At 36.2% G+C, this 17,488-nt stretch overlaps 1 protein-coding gene across 3 annotated transcripts in view; it reads left to right on the top strand.

Annotated features, from left to right (window-relative positions):
• Nucleotides 1-17,482, top strand: part of LOC123006511 (tyrosine-protein phosphatase 99A) — a 102,820-nt gene extending 85,338 nt beyond the window's left edge. Inside the window, exons 5-17 of one of the 3 annotated variants that reach the window (XM_044401044.1) lie at nt 7,531-7,718; nt 10,308-10,422; nt 11,791-11,994; nt 12,044-12,321; nt 13,273-13,526; nt 13,574-13,881; nt 13,931-14,145; nt 14,392-14,517; nt 14,566-14,732; nt 14,782-15,076; nt 15,129-15,694; nt 15,795-16,066; nt 16,558-17,482. In XM_044401044.1, coding sequence (XP_044256979.1) covers nt 7,531-7,718; nt 10,308-10,422; nt 11,791-11,994; nt 12,044-12,321; nt 13,273-13,526; nt 13,574-13,881; nt 13,931-14,145; nt 14,392-14,517; nt 14,566-14,732; nt 14,782-15,076; nt 15,129-15,694; nt 15,795-16,066; nt 16,558-16,598 — 3,029 coding nt within the window. In that variant the 3' untranslated portion in view covers nt 16,599-17,482. Of the gene's footprint in view, nt 1-7,530; nt 7,719-10,307; nt 10,423-11,790; nt 11,995-12,043; nt 12,322-13,272; nt 13,527-13,573; nt 13,882-13,930; nt 14,146-14,391; nt 14,733-14,781; nt 15,077-15,128; nt 15,695-15,794; nt 16,067-16,557 lie in introns of all 3 variants that reach the window. The other 2 variants (XM_044401045.1, XM_044401043.1) reach the window with 2 other exon arrangements.
• Nucleotides 17,483-17,488: the final 6 nt, after the last annotated feature.

Raw genomic sequence — 17,488 nt, 5'->3', positions numbered from 1 at the left:
CTCCGTAAAGATTACCATTTATGGCTATAGCTTTTACTAAATTAAATAAATCCTCTCATGCACACATTTACAAGATGGACATAAATCGATAAAGAGCTTTTACTTAATTACAGTACATATTAAAATAATATTTTATTGCAATTATACAAAATCTCGTGTAATTTAAATAAAATATCGTCTTGAGAAATGACGTACACTAGAGTAAATTAACTCGTGACACTTTTTCTAAAAATGAAAATCTCGAAAACGTTTGATAAAAATATATATTTTTAAGAAGAATAAAATTACTCTCTTCTAACAACGAGTATAGAAACACGATGACGTGTTTAAAAATTGCAATCGATTTTCTTACATAAGTACACGTAGTATTTCTAATAATAGAAAGTACTTTAGAAATCTCATCCCGCGTCCCTATTAAAATTATACGTATAATTTATAGACACACACATCATTTCAAACCACTTTTGAATGTGGGTCGTATCAAATTAATATTTAAAATCACGTCAAAGTATTTTTCGAATACGTTAAAACGAATAAATTTTTAATGTAAACGCCAATCAAAGATAAATTGATACAAAACACTTCACACAGATAAAACTCTTTGCTTTGTGTTTTATTTCAATTAATTGAACCCGAATCGATTGCCAAAATTAAATAAAAGTTTTCAATTTGAAAACATGACATTTTTAGATCACGTTTTATTGTGATAAAGGCACGGTAGTCGGATGTAGTCACCTTAAAAACCCGGCCCGTCAAAGACCAGAATCTCCCAAAACTAGTTTCAACTAAATTCAATTGGGTCTTTGTCAGATTGTAAAAGCTTTGAAAACAAAACAAATAGCAGCACAATTCAACGCTAAACGACTGTAGTCCAATGGGATTATCAGAATCATCTGATAATTTAAAATTTGAACACGTCTTCTTCGAAAAAAATGAGAGGATGAAACAAATTGCTATTCCAGAGTATCACCCTCTAACTAAAGTAAATCCCAATCACGGACTACATATTTTAAAACATATTTTTAAAAGTTAGTCACTCACATTATTGAAAAATATTCTTATATTCGACATTTTCCCTTTAACATTCCCGACCTTTCGATGAAACACTCCAAATACACCACCAACAGTCGGTTAAGACAAGCGGAAAACGAAAAACTGTCAGCTCCTTTGGAAGCATCGGTAGGCCATAGTGTTGTTCCTCACCCAACTGACAAGTTTGCATTTCATTATTTTTACTCAGTTTGTGTATATTATCGAACTTATTACATCGCAACGAAATTGCAATTTTTACTTTGTATGAAGAAACAGAAATCTCATTTGAGGCCTTGTAAGAAAGATGGGGCAGTTTGAATCGAGAATGTTGATTTACTCTACAATATAATTTCCGCGCTTTACTACCAACCTATGATGTTAAACCGGGCCCAGACACGTATACGAGTGTAAACACAAGAAAATGGCCGTGCTACATTGTGTAGAATAAAATACGTTGTAACCTTTTTCAGATAAGACACTGAAGCTTACTTCAATTCTAAATTTGCTTCACCTATTTTCAATAGTGAATCAGATAGGCGTGCTTCCGGCAATCAGGAGTCTACAACTAGTACATTCCGTCACAAAAAAGACAATTTCATCGATATTCAGACTCGCTTTATACTTGCCTTTATATCGTAAAAGCGAACCCGGCTGCGTTGGCCTTCAAATCAAATATATCGGTAAATTTACCACCAAGCGAGGGTATATTTTTAAACCGAAAAAGAGATGAGTTTTTAGATTTTAGCGCGACTTCAGGCCTCTTTACATATTTATCAGTATAAAAAATGATTCCTACCGACTGCGACACATAGTCAAATTTTCAATTTTCTAATCAACAGTTTATTGGGTTGTGTTAATAATGAGGAACAAAAGATTTCATCAGCATCATTTTCGGAATCATCGCTGCTATCATTCATATGTAATGCGTTGCGAATTTTCGTCGTAAATGGTTATTGGTTTTTGGCTAAATAATCTCAGCATTAGTTGGTTTTAAAGATGCAAATTAAAAGAAATAGCGAAAGAGTTTCGGTATCTAGTTTTGGTCGTCATAGAGTCTAATATATGGATATGTTTATAGAACCTGGAAACAATCCATTTTCCGAAATATCCGTGTTATTGACCGTGGAATGTCTGTAATAGTGTAGGCTAAACAAAGGGATAGCGTATCTGAGTGAGACTGATTAGTGGTGAAATGGTTTTGTATAAGAGAGTACGTGTTGTGGTGAATATTTATAAGTCGATTCGGAAGTAGGTAGATTATGCAGAAACGACAAAGCATATGGTAGTTATGAGGCATGTGACAGGAATCAGGCTTTGGTGATGCTATAGTGAGTATAGTGTGACGAGTCAGCGGTGGTCGTTGATCGTGGTTTCGTAACCGTTAGTGGAATGGTGGAATGCTCGATTGGCATTGTGCTGGAGTTTAGCGTCGGCCATGACATGTATCGATTGAGCCCTATCCCTAAATATCAATAAAATCGGCAGTTTGAAAAAAGCGATCTACATTTTATTACTAACTTTTCCCTCGGTTTAACATCATTACTTCCCTCGGATGCATTAAATCGTATTATGAAAAACGAACTCGTAAAAGTTTGGCCGTGTCGGCGGTTATATTTAGGGCGGGCTCGTCCATTTTTTATTGTCTTTATAAAGTTGTCGGAAATGAATACGCACCATAACGCGGTAACGTGAGGCGATAACAGCGCCGCTGGTCACTGGCGGCTTTTGGGGGATGCGGGATGCAAAAAGTGACCGCACATTATCCCGACTTTATTTTACTTGCCGAAAACGAACAAAGTTCTGTCTCGTCCAAGAAACCCGATCTAAGTGATCGGATCGGATTAAAGGCGTGTCGAAAAACGCTTTTGAAGTGATCCTTTTGAACAAGATCCCAAGTAACACTATCAAACCATTCGATGATAAAATGAACTCTTTGTAACCACGATTTCATCTCTAATCTATGATCATGTAACTTGCTATCCGTGGACGAAAAGTCGAAAACCATCAACTCCTCCTAAACATCCGGCAATCGAGAAGTTGGACTATACAACACCCGAGCGACTTCTGAATCGACGCAATTAGAATCGGATCAGACATCTGGGGCCTGAAGAAACCGACCAGACGAAAATGTATCGTGAACGCGAAGCTATTTCGACGGACCTCATCCACACCAGAATACAACCTATTACGTTTTTCCGCTCTTCTACGTTCTGCGTGTCTGTCCGGGTCTCGCGTGTATTCCTACTAAATATTTCCCCAGTTAATCTAATTTTAAACAACGCTCTTTTTAACCCGTGCCACAATTGATTTATTTTATGGATCGACGGATCTTTAATTTCCTCACAGTACACCTATCGATTATATCAACATACATGGAGAGAACATTCGTCACAAAATTCATGTTTTCTACCAAAACAATGAACTCGATTTAAACCACCACTTCCGAACAACGTACCACTGTTGCAAATACCAACGCGAATAAACACAATTTTATTAAACTCACAAAATGAGACGAAAAATTCTACATTGATCCCACATAATTCCATTATTTTTTATTTCACGGTAATAGGTATTCATGAGGATTATTTCTCTTTCTTTTTGTGCATTCAACAAAAAACATACATGCTGGAATATCTTTCATACTAAAATAAATTGAAATTTATCATCCTCAGTCTCAATCATGCAGATTAGGGGCCACAAGGACCATCAGAAACATCTTTCAACAACAACAAAAAATTGACAATTTTATTTCTATTTATTTACTCCAGATAATTTATCATACACCAAGCACAATCAACCGAGAAAAAATAAATTACTTCATTTTCTAAACGAGACTATCGATCGATCTTTCTTCGTTCTTAGGCCACCGGCACCGTTATAATCACTGAATTGGTATTTGTAGTCTTAAGACAATTCGTATTATCTAAAATTTTCGTAAGTCTCCTGATTCGCAGTAAGCTTTGGATTTGTTTTCGTCGCTTTTGCTACAAAATTTCCTAATAAAATTCCAACTCTTCCCAAATGACTAATTATTTTAACAACCACAAATATCAACTTCAAACTTTGCAGCTAAAATAAACTTCTATTGACGAAAAATATCTACTCTACACATTGAAGTTAAGACTTGAATAAATTTAATTTATTTAATGTACACCTGACTTAAAACCATAATTCATAAAAGACGAGAAGAGAAATTTGAACCCACAATCTTAGCAGTGTGTGTTCGCACGTTTTTCTGCATTAACACGAAGTTTTATCTCCAATAACTTCCAGGAAAACCACTAAAGGGAGCTTTAAGATCTTTTATATCTTCGTCTGTCGCAGAACTCTTAACACGTATCGTCACTAAATCTGTGAGAGCCTCCAAAAGAATTCCTATGTGATACATAAGACATGAACAAATCGAATTTTTGCTTTTTCCGTAATTGAATTCTAACTAATTAAATCAATACACTTTTCTTTCACCTTACCGAAATAACTTTAATCTCGTAATACGTATCTTCAAATAATATTTTGTCACTGTGATGTGCCTGATGTCAATTAAAGCTTTGATACTCCCGATAAATATTTGCCTCGGATTGACGCGAGTGACTATTGAAAAATTATCAATCCATAAATCAATTAATCAAATCAGACGCCTTAGTTAAGTCACTCAATTAACTTGATTACACTAGTTAATTACTTAATCGAACGTGTACTATTTCCGTTTGCAAGTTCGCTCGTTTGAACTGCATTTGTTCCCACACAGGGCAGGTGGCCCACATCTCGGTAACACGCTTTTAAAATCCAATTTTTATGTTTACAATTATCCACCTGCATTCTGATTAAATACATTTTAATGTCGCTAAATTCATTAATTTTTAGAATGTCATAATTAAACTTTTTCGATTTGTAGAAAAAAGGTGTGTAAAAATGTGAGAATATCTAATATTGAATTGAATTTTTTATATACTACACGAAATAAATATTTATAATTGGAAATTGGTTGAATATGAAAAATTCCGAGCTTGGTATTGTGTTTGATGAAATCGCGATGGTTCGATTAGCGCAAGCGAGGGTAAAGGTTAATGAAAGCATCCCAGGTAGGCACGTTGTCGAGAGGGATTTGATACTATAGGGGGTAAGTATCGAGGGGGTGGCAACGATGGCATGCAAAACCGCCGTCGCACTGTCGTGTTTTCGCTCCGGATTAGCGCGGAGAGCGAGTGTAGCCCACATTTGCAGATGTAGCTTAGTTAAACGGCGAAACGGAACAATTAACGCTAGTTTGTATTTACGTTTGCGGTGCATGTGTGTGCGATGTATATGTTTAAGTTGCAGTGGAGGGAGATCTCACGGCATCCCGACGCCTGAAGGTTTGCCGTTCGTGTATTCACACCCGGTTTTATGATTATTAGTCGAAAGCTGCTGCCCTATTCAAAGCAATTTATTTTTACCAGATACGAACTTGTTTCCTAATCCTCCCCCTCGAATGCATCAAATCAGACTGCACTTTTTTCCGAGACGAACAAAGCTATAACTGCGATTTATTCCAAAATTTCGCTTCATTTCACTCAAAAAAACGCAAAACTCTCATTAGCGAAACGTACCTAATAAAACATGGCGACAATGGCGATGCCGTTCCGATCCATTATCTCCGCGATTGCATTAAATCTGTTTAGGGGACTACTCAAATACTCTAAAACACAAATATTTCAACTTACAATCGTCAACTCTCCGACCAAGTTTTATATAACCAAGAGATAGGTATTTTATGAAATTAAATTAAAGCACTGAATTGCTTTAATTCTGTAGGAGCTCTCAAGTAACTAGGTATATTTAGAATCCTTACATAATAAAATTAATATCAAAATGACTGATATGAACAAGCAAAAATCGATACTCGCATTTTAAGTACTCATATAATATTAAAATACTGTTTTAATTTAAATATAATGCTATAGGTAAATATGCTAAAAAGTTGAAAAATAGCCAAAATTGGAACTGCCTTTTGTGACGTCAACGATGCGAAAAGCGGAAATCAAAAAATATCATGAAAACGCGTTTGATAGTCAGTCTGATGAAACTAGTTTTTATATGGTTTTAATTGCACACGCTCCCCAATAATAAAATGAAAATCTTTGATTAATGCTGCAACATTGATAGTTATTTCTTATTTAAACTAATCAAAGACGTCATTTTTGTTTTTCATTGCTGACTTCACACAAACGGTCGAGCTTAGTTCATTTCTTTAAATTGAAACTAGTTTTAGGTGTGAATAATTCAGTCTCTTTTATTATCACGAATTTACGGAAATAACTTTTATCACGTCTAACGTAGTATTCGGAAAATTAATAGCCAAGATATAGTGCATCGAAACCTAACCGAGTTAATTAACTACAAGCTGCGCCATCTGTCGTATTTCTTTCCAATTCTTAAGTTCAACATTCAACAACAACTACATGCATCACCTTTGCGTTATTGGCTTCTTGGATAAACATATTTCGCGCCCAAACGAAAATTCTTAATTCGCCTCATAAATCACAAAAAAGTGTTCTACGAAAGAAACATGGGCCTTAGACACTCATTAAGGAGAATCACTATTGAGATAATTTCAGACGTTACGTGACCAGAATTTCACGGTCGTGGTCTTTCTTAATTTTCAAAGATAAGAAACTTATTTTAAAAATAGTTATGGTGGTTGTAAGAAATTTAACAGCGTAAAATATTCTCAATTGAGCGTTTAATAATGATGAGGTTGTTAAATACTAATTAATTTTCGAGATGATTGACTGGTTACAGAGTGAGGTGAAAACAGGTTAATGTCAATATTAGTACATTCTAAATTGATTTATTCAATCTAGATGATCTTTATATGTTGCATGTTTCATTATTTTGTTAGCTACTAAATGAAACGGTTCAATTTTTAGAAAAAAACTGAAACGCACAAAATCAATGAGTGCAATTAATGCGAGTGACAGTTAAAATAAAAAAGTAACTCGACCGGTACAAAGCCTTTTACTTTGGTATGACTTAACTACAACTGTTCAACACAGCTCTTCAATTTCAGCATCAAGGACAGAAAGCTCATCATTTTTTAAAAACTACACCGAAGTATAAGACATTTGGAATTCCATCGTACCTTTGTAGAAATGCACTTTAGCATTTTTGGCTGAATAAGTTTTAAAGTCTACAATTTACTCTTAAAATATGTAATAGAGGTATACTTAGGAGAAACCCCGAAAATGTTTATTCTACAAATCTGCTCTTTATAAAGGGCAGAATGCTGATGTTTGTTTAAGACGTCGATTTTGAAATGCGTATCGGATACTTATCCTTTTTGTTGAGTCGAACGCTGATGCAACATTTTGTGTGAATTGTTTGAAAGTTGAAAATCTATGGGTCGAGTCTTTACCTTACGTTGTCAATACATTATTGGTGTTGGATATGCGCCATTATGCTTAAGTTGTAGCAGTTGTCTGGGATGTAACAAAGTTTCGTAAAGTATGTTTGTTGCAGCTCCCGCGGGAAAACCGACGATCACAACTGCGCATAATACCTCGTCGACAGCATTACACATCAGCTGGCGACCTCCTCACCATGAGACCATCCACGGCGAATTTTTGGGCTACCGTATAGCATATCGGCCGAGGGACAGAGGAGATGAAGCTTTCAAAGAGATATACATCCGGGACCCGAATGTAGAGGTACGCATTGTTTGAAATAAATAAACGAAAGAAATTGGGCAAATACTTCGGAGAACTTTCAGCAGAGTGCTCGATTTCGAACCCATGGGAAATCACAGAAACTCCGCTAAACCTCTTAATCCAATGACCTGTCCATTAATAGGCCGTCGCAGGCACCGCTTCAGCACACCGCCCGTATTAGCAACCATATACCCGTTTCGTCCTCAATTGCATTTGCCGTTTTTAATTAAGCCCTGTCTCTGACACACTTTAAACCGTATAACTTACAAAACGGACATTCCACCACTCCTACACTAACGATTTTTAAACAAAATTGATTTTATTGCCACACCAACAAGCTTAATCCAACAAAAAAAATATACCCTCGACAAGAGGCAATTCCGAAATGCCATCTACAACTCGCCATAAAAGACAGACTCTACTGGTAACAATGGCAATAGTTAAATGCAAACATAAACTATTATATTAGCCATGCTCCTCATTTATGATTCCATAAAAGAAAAGAAAAAACCATTTTTGTTAATATTCATAGATCTTGAAACCTTTATTTTTATTTATGTACTTGGAATAACAGAAATTTGTCCAAACCTAATTATCTTTCTGTAGACTTGTCGGTAAATATAATTAGGAAAAACTTCGCAAAAAGTTAAAACAAAACAGCGATAATTTTAATTTCATCTGAAAAGCAAATTAAATGAATTCAAATGATTGGGATTAACTATAAGAGTCTGCACCAGAAGGGAGAAACGCCTTGACAAACATCAATGTTTGTCTCCCTAATATACCCCCTTAGAATTTCGTAAATGGACGCCTCTGATGTCAGTTTACTATAAACAGATAGATAATGTATATACTTGCTTGTATGACGGGTTGCATAGCCTTGCAAAAATATATTTTTTAATAAAACATGATTTTCATCACATCTTTGGGTAATTTTACGACCGTTTCGCAATGTTTACAATATCAATGTCGTAACAACAATAAAGTTTGGGTTTTAACACCGATGAGTAAATAATTGAATGTTCCATTACTTATTAAAGTTTCAATCACTTAAGAACACTGGTTTTACATTTTCCACTTAAAACACTAAATTAAAATGTGAATGCATATTTAAAAGAGGAATTTATAAAATTGACTGTCGCGAGACCAAGAAAATACTTTTTAACGAGCTCCGTTTACCTACTACGATATTCGTATTTATAAAAAAACATTTATTTAACATGAACAAAAATGAAAAACTAAAATTGTTTGGCTTCACTAACTTGATTTACTGTATCTACTCCAAAAATTAAAAAAATTCTTTGGCAGATATTAATATGATGTTTTACAAATTGGAATTCCGATCAGTTTTAAAACTGAAACTGTTAAAAACAGAATTTTACAAAAAAATATTGGAGTACCGTAAATGCAGTCGATTTATTAGATTGTTATAAATTGATACTACAGCTTTTAATAAACTGGGTGATGATACGATTCCATGATTTAATTCCATTATGAAGTAATTTCGTTGTAAATGGTATAACATAACCATAATACCATTATTATGTATGTATTATGCACCATCACTGTTAACACTATTTTTGACAATGACAATCACATTTTCATTTAATGAAATTGTGCATTTTAATCAAAATCAAATTTCGAAACTGTTAAGCAAAATTCGGTCATACGAATAAAATAAAGCATTGCTAATTAGCGAATTTAGTAAAAAAAAGTTATTTATAATAACTTATTTCGACTGTATTCCATTGGAGAATTCGAAAGGTTCAAAAAGATTTTTATTTTTAAGTTTAATTCAAAATCAGATGCGCTAAATGGGTTGTCGCAAGTTACAAAATTACAAATTGGTGACAGTACTTGCTGAAATCTGAAAACTTGTTAAGTATTTTTATGTTGCGTTCGGAATAAATGCGTCAGCAATGAAGCCACCTCTGCAGTTATCGGAGAGTGGAAGAAAAGATGATTTAATTCTTGCTTATTATTGCTTATATTGATTCTGCGTGACGGTGGAGTTTTTCATTTCGGGCCCAGTATCAGAAAACGTGACATTTTTACGTTTTTGTTATTTTTACGAAGTTTATGTATTAGCAAAAAGAAGGTGTCAAGAGAGGGAATGATTTGTTTGAACTGTGGTGCGTTATTGACTGGCTGTATTTAGTATTTGTTATATATTAAACGTTCTTCGTGACAAGTAGGGGCAGACCAGACCAGACCGACGTAAATTTCAGCAGGCTACACAGCAACCACAAACGTGACACATGATCTGTGATAGGTATCGCAATTGTAGCGGTGACACGGCAATGCGACGTGCTGATTTAATGTGAGGGCGCGTGGGGTTGCGGCACGCGGTTTTAACAAACTTAATGGAGTAGTAGAGATTCGGCCGTAAACTAGCTATAAAGACGATCACATTCATTACAATTTCCTAACATGAATTAGCGGTGGGTGTGCACCACTCCTGCGATTCTGCCAATACGGGTGGGTATTTCCTTGTGGACCGCTTAAGCACGCCGTAATCGCACACGTGTTTATTTGGGTCGGGTCGCCGGCTTGGGACTCATTCCTCTATATTATCTCTTATTGTTCCAGAGTCACACTATACAAAATTTGGAGACCTACACCCAGTATCTGGTTTCGCTCCAGGTATTCAACCCCGAAGGACCCGGGCCCAATACTACAGTCTTGGTCATGACCGACGAAGGAGGTACGCCAGTTTTGCTCTAAATCGTAAATGTAAAAGCAATTCTAATCATAGCCTTTCGCTACGACAAGTCTATATTTAAATTTCACAATTCTTGCTTTTCTTTTCATTTGGTTTATTCAAGTTAGAATCTTCCTCGAGCTGTTGTTTTTTCGGTATGGTCATATAGAGTCGCTTATTCAGCTCGAGTCGGTAATCCCCGGTTGCCGGACTTCCACTAAAGCTTCTGGGATATAATTTGCAGAATTGCCGGTTTCATATGGTCCTGGATCTTCTTTTGCCCTCAAGTCTTCCGAATTCCGATCATTCGATCAGTACGATTGATTAGGGGGGATCCCCAGACGGTCTACACGTTCATTATTTATCCTTGTCCTTCTAACCCTCAGTAAACACGCAAGAAATTCTTTAATTTATTGTCGTTTTCTCGTCACACACGCGAAATTAGAGTCTGGAATGGGTCTAAGAGAGTGAACTCTTGAAAGTTTTGCACCATGTGCTCAATCCGCTCCAAATGAATCAATACCCCAGACCCTAAGTAAGCTCTCAGGCTTTCAACTAGCGGCGCTTGCGCTCCCTTATTGGTCCCTATAGTGATGTGTCCCTCATATTATGATCGCAAAATTCGGCTCTGGTACGAAAACAATACAAGTTTGATAGTCTGGTTGGTTGGCAGTCTTTTGTTCTTCGGAACAAAGGATTTGGAGTAGCAGGTGGTAGAGCGAGTGGCGAGTAATGAGGGCAGTTGCAACCTGCAAAACATGTGACTGTGCGATGCTGCAGGAAGCGTGTAGCTGTGTAGATGAGTACAATTTGGTTTTGTTTTGCCGCTGTACTCTGTAGGCTGCAGGATGAACAGCGCGCAGAACGTGAACTTCCCTCTCCAATGTGAGCGTGCGCTTCATGGTGCTGCGATCGTTGCCTAACACTCCGGTCCCCCGGTCATGTCGGTCTCTCGCCCTTAGCTCCTCTCTCATCCCCGCTCGTTGTTTGCCGTGCTGTCACTGTTCTGGGTGGTGCTGGTTCTTGCGAATTTCGGATTCTACCATCACGAAATGATCCGTTCAATGCAGAACTGTCGCTGTTTCGGTTTCGTCTCGTTTGTAAACATGTCGAGCTGCAATGGAAACTTTACAACGGCCTATTAGCGCAATTAATACTTTTCGAGTGAAGGCTTCATTGTGTTAGAATGGGTCATGTTGTTTATTTACTGGTCGCGATTTCCGGAATCGTCGCCGCTGACTCTACCACTACGGAATATAAACAAGACAAAGAAGGTACTCGACTGATCCTCTTTTGTTTATCTTTAATCTGTCTAACTTTCAATTTTACAAGCATAACCTGTACTTATCTTGACACACCTACTGTTTCCAGTGCCTAGCAAGCCGCGAGATCTTACTGTTTTGGAAGTTTCCTCTAATACCATCATGCTCAGATGGACCCAACCTGAAAAACCCAATGGGGCCATAGAAGGATACAGAGTTTATTACATGTATAACAACTATACGTCAGTTGACATGAACAGAGATAGAATTAAACCTGTATCGCCTTATATCACATACAACTTAACCAACTTAAGTGAGTTGTTTCATTTAACTTTACTCAAAAAACTGATGTCGATTTTCAGAACCATATACTGAATACAAAATATGGGTTAAGGCATTTACCAGGAACCACGAGGGAGAACCATCTGATCCTATATTCAATACAACTGATATCAGCGGGCCAAGCTCACCAAAATTATTAAACCTAACTTGCCAAACCCAAGATACGATATTTTTCCAGTGGGCCAGACCAGAACATTTTTATTACTCTATTGATTATTATTATATTTATATTTATTTAAATGATCGCATTTGGAAGAACATCTCTATTGAAAGCTCCAAGGAGCATCTAGAAACCTCGGTAAGTTATGATTCAATTCACTTATATCATTCAAACTCAACATTTTTTATCTCCGATATTGCGTCGTCAAATTGTAATTAGTGTTTCCATAATAATTAGATGTTACAATATAAAAAAGTAATATATAAAAAGTTATTTTTTGTCTCCGACTGTTGCAAATGTTTGTTTACCAAATCCGAATTTGTTCGTATAAAAATAAGGAAATCAATTTACATCACGCATTAATAAACGCATCCTTCTTTGATAATCTATGGTAATCTATTATTATCAATAAATTGCGTTGTGTCAGTGTAAATAACTATGAAAAAATACAAGTCGATAAATATTTCAAGTGCACTTGTTTCAAAAAACAAATTTGACTCTGTTATTGTTTAGAACATTTATGTTCTATTCCGTTGATTTAACATCTTATTCTAATTAGAATTTATAATGTAGTGCCATACTTTGACAAGCGAAAGCAAATAAATGCGCCGCAGCTTACTGAAGTGTAGAGACAAAAGCAAAATAAACAAAAGTAACTCTTTAAATTTTTTTCATTTGCCACCAAAAAATCTTGTCGATTTGAAGTCGTAACCTAAATGAAGCTCACTGACTTGTACGTGCGAATGAGTCACAAACTTGACCTTCTTTTTCAAGCAAAAATTACCATCAGAATCGTACTTGTGTTTATTTTGGAGCGCCGGTGATAAAAACCAGACTCGTACGTCAAAGGAGTTTTATTCTGAATTTTTGATTAATAAAGGAAGGAAAAAATTACTTGGATTCATTGTTTCTTAGAAAAATAAACAAAAGTTTGTTTGAATAAGCAACGTATACACAGTGAGGTCATTACCCCTCCCATTCATAAAACACACTTACTAGCAACAGTTGAAAAAAAATTCGAAATTTAATGTATGATTTTATGAGCTTTAAGTGTCTACAGGCCACAGTTTGACTTTTTGAAAATTGTAGTACTCTGTGGAGAACGTAACAACGAACACCGAGTACCAAGTCCAGGTGCAGGCTTCTACGAGGAGCAACCGTACTAAGAGGATAGTCAGGGGTCCTTTATCCGAGCCCAAGACCGTTTACATGCGTTCCGACTGCGATAAAATGCAAGAATACATGCGTCACACAACTCATGAGTTGAGTGCTGGCGTACTAGCTGGTGTGATTTGTGCCAGCTTTGCGTTTTTATTGGCCGTATCAGCTTTTATTCTCTGGAGGTAAGTACAAGGGGCTTAATTAATCAGTTCCCCTTTGATTTAATTAGCGCGCATCCTGTTTATTTCAGAAAATGCTTTCGCGTCTCTTACTATTATTTGGACGACCCCCCTTGTTCGGTTCCAACGGCTTCGCTGGACTGGAATGCGCCCCCTGACGGGAACAGTGAGCATAAAGGAGCCATCCCGGTGCACCTCTTCCCTAAACACGTCGCCGAGCTGCATGCTGATGGGGATATCGGGTTTAGTAAAGAGTATGAGGCTATTCAAGCTGAGGCCACGACTGATGAACACACTTCGGAACATTCACAGCATCCCGACAATCGTGTTAAAAATAGATATCTCAACATAATTGCTTGTTAGTTGGGCGATTTGAGTCGGTTGTGGTCTGAGATTGCTTTTTCCAGATGATCATAGTAGAGTTCAACTGCTCCAAATGCCAGGACAGAAGAAAAATATCGATTATATTAATGCCAATTATATTGATGGGTTTCAATGGTCCAAAGCTTATATAGGCACGCAAGGGCCACTGCCATCGACGTTCGATTGTTTCTGGAGGATGGTGTGGGAGCAGAGAGTTAATATTATCGTTATGATAACTAATTTAGTGGAAAGGGGAAGAGTAAGTTATTGTTCTTTTCAAATTCCTTCAATTAGGTAGTGTAGTATTGATAATTTCGTTATTTTACTAGGATTCAATTAAATATCCATTCGTCATTGCGTCAGACCGGTTTGAGGTATTAGTGTGGTACCCTGATTGTACTAATGTCACTACTTACTAGATTAGATGTTTTATCTTAATTATACACTTTTAATTAACACAGTTTTAGTTGTATGTAGCATTATAATAATTTTGCGAATATTTCAGAGAAAATGTGATATGTATTGGCCCAAAGAAGGAACAGAAACATATGGTGTTATCCAAGTTAAGCTAGTCAAAGAAGACATTATGGCAACTTATACAGTGAGAACGTTGCAAATTAAACATCTTAGGGTAAGCCAGTTGAATTGTGTAACACATTTGAAACTTTCTCTTCATCAGATTAAGAAAAAGAAAGCAGCAATGGCAGAGAAGTTAGTGTATCAGTATCACTATACTAATTGGCCTGACCATGGCACACCGGATCATCCACTCCCAGTGTTACATTTTGTTAAAAAATCAGCAGCAGCCAATCCTCCAGATGCAGGACCAATTATAGTTCATTGCAGGTATGTTTAAAAAAATGTTAGTGGCTAAAAGATAATTTTGTTGTTACAGTGCTGGTGTTGGTAGAACTGGCACTTATATAGTTCTAGACGCAATGCTCAGACAGATTCGTAGTCGGGGTGAAGTGAATATTTTCGGTTTCTTGCGCCACATCCGTTCCCAAAGAAATTTCTTGGTACAGACTGAAGAACAGTACATATTTATCCACGATGCCCTAGTTGAGGCAATTGAATCTGGAGAAACGAATATAAGCCGCGAGCAATTCCCTCGTTATGTTCAAATGCTACAGAATTTAAACTCTGAAGAAAAAAGTCAGTTGTGGAAACCAATTGACGTTCAGTTTAAAGTAAGTATATGTACGCGAGTGGCAGTGTCACATCCTTTAATTTTTTCTCCAGTTAGTCACGAGTTTTCAATGTAAAGACTTCAATCTTGTTTCGGCAAATAAAGTGATAAATCAGCCAAAGAATAGGACTGCAAATATTTTGCCTGTGGAAAGTTCCCGTGTACATTTAACTCCGAAACCGGGCGAAGATGGTTCTGATTACGTCAATGCTACTTGGATGCAAGGGTTCCACAGTTTACGTGAATTCATAATAACGCAACATCCACTCAAAACTACAATTAAGGACTTTTGGCAAATGGTCTGGGACCATAACGCACAAACCATTGTGATGCTTAGCATTATTGATAATCAAGAATTTGAGGTGTTTTGGCCTATGGATCAAGAAACAGTCGATGCAGAAAGCTATAAAGTTAAATTAGTTAACGAACAAGCACAATCGACTTACGTTACAAGAGACTTTACAATGCAATCGCTTCAAGACGATTATGAAATACCTGTCAAGATGATTCATTGTACTAATTGGCCACATCACTGCTGCAGTATTGCCGAGATTTATCATCTACCAAATACAGTTTTGGATATGGGGATCCAGAATGGACCTATTGTCGTAGTTGACAGGTAATACAAATTCTCAAAAACTATTTTTACAATTTATGTAATTACTGGTTGATGTACGAATTGGGCTTTTTGTGTGTATTGAATAATATTTGTTGTTTAGGTTTGGTGGTACCGAGGCGGCGTCTTTTTGCGTATTAACAACGTTGAAGAAACATTTGATGTACGATAATCACGTGGACGTGTACATGTACGCGAAATTGTATCACAATAAAAGGCCTGGGATCTGGGGTTCCTGTGATGATTATTTGAGGCTCCATTTAGCAGTTCAAACGTTATGTAGTCCGCCAGAGGGCACGCCCGACTTGTACGCAATGACAAATGGGGCGTTGAATGGATCTTTGTCAAATGACTGTGTGAGAGTACCTCCTGAAGGTATGGAAGCAGTGGGGCCACGGCTCACCGTTGCTTAAATTTGCAGTTATTGTGTAAATATATGTGATTATCGTAATTGTTATTATGTCCATATTTGTGCCACTGGTGGCAGGTGTAACTGAAAATCATGACTAAAACGTACTTCTCTTATCAAGCTCAATCATTTTTTTTTTATATTTAATATAGGTTTTTTGAAGTAATGAGAGAGAAGTATGTATTGATGATCCCAATGTTACTTGCAGACTTACTGTCATTCACGTATCATCCTCAGTGTAAGTCAATAGCATCACATAGTTATGTTTGTTAGACTGATCAAAGTAGGTATAGATATGTATTATGCCGTTAAGATCAACTCTAAATTTCATGTTGGACATCATAGTTAGTCATTACCAATCTGTAGTGCCACGCTTAGCTTGCTATTGTCTCACTGTGCAGTTTCCTTTCTTATCGATTTTTGTTTAACATTTAAATGGATCTTTGTTTACTTACAGAAGCTCCTCTAATATCCCAGGATGTTATGAAGTGTAACTGATAATGATTTCACTTGAGTTCGCACTTTTGCATATTTTTGTTATTGTAAGTGGACAATAGTGCTTCAAAAGGAAAGGGTACTAAGTTCTCAGTTGATGTTGATAGAGCCAAGTGAAATAATGTGATGCACTATACCGACTATTCGTTTATTACAATTATTTGCCTCCAATAGACTCAAGATGTATAAAAATGTAGTTAAGTGTAAAAAGATATGCGTGAACATGAATCAGATATTTATATAATATGTGCAGTGTAGAATAATTCAGTATTTATGTAAGTGTATAGACTTAGTTTTTGTATGATATTGATTTGTAAGAAGAGTACATCGATCATGTAAAACATTTTGACTTGTTCTGGACCAATTTAGTGATTAAATATAAATTCTCAAGGTCCTTCAAGACATGACTGCTCACAACGTCTTGCAAGGTGTCTACTGACATTGGCATGGCTCTTCTCATTTTATACTGTAGCAACGGCTTATTGAATAGAATAGTATCCGTCCACCAGGCGATGTGTCACTCAACCCAACTCACTAGACACCTTTCAAGTCGTTATATCATGTCCAAAACATATACATATATATATTTTGGATGGCGCATTCTTATTAGGAACTGTTCAATTTTAATTAAATTTCAACTTGTTGAAATTTACTTGGTTTTACTATTTTTAAATTATATTATTTTTTCTAATTACGCGACAAGTTGATATTTAATTGTATGCGAGATTATTAAGGAGTGTCAATATACCATCATTTTTAAAGCAAATTTATTTTATTTTAACTGCATTGAATCTTTATAATATTTGTGATGATCAAACTGTAGTACTCTTTAAAAAAACGTTTTTCATCACCTTGTGTATGTTGCATTATATTTGTGTTAAATAAAAGAAATT

This window comes from Tribolium madens, unplaced genomic scaffold (genome assembly GCF_015345945.1).
Source record: "Tribolium madens isolate multiple individuals breed KSU strain unplaced genomic scaffold, Tmad_KSU_1.1 Scaffold_2;HRSCAF=44;Tcas5.2_LGX, whole genome shotgun sequence".
NCBI classification, from domain to species: domain Eukaryota; kingdom Metazoa; phylum Arthropoda; class Insecta; order Coleoptera; family Tenebrionidae; genus Tribolium; species Tribolium madens.
The sequence above is the reverse complement of the archived record's forward strand: the minus strand, read 5'-3'. Positions and strand labels throughout refer to the sequence as shown.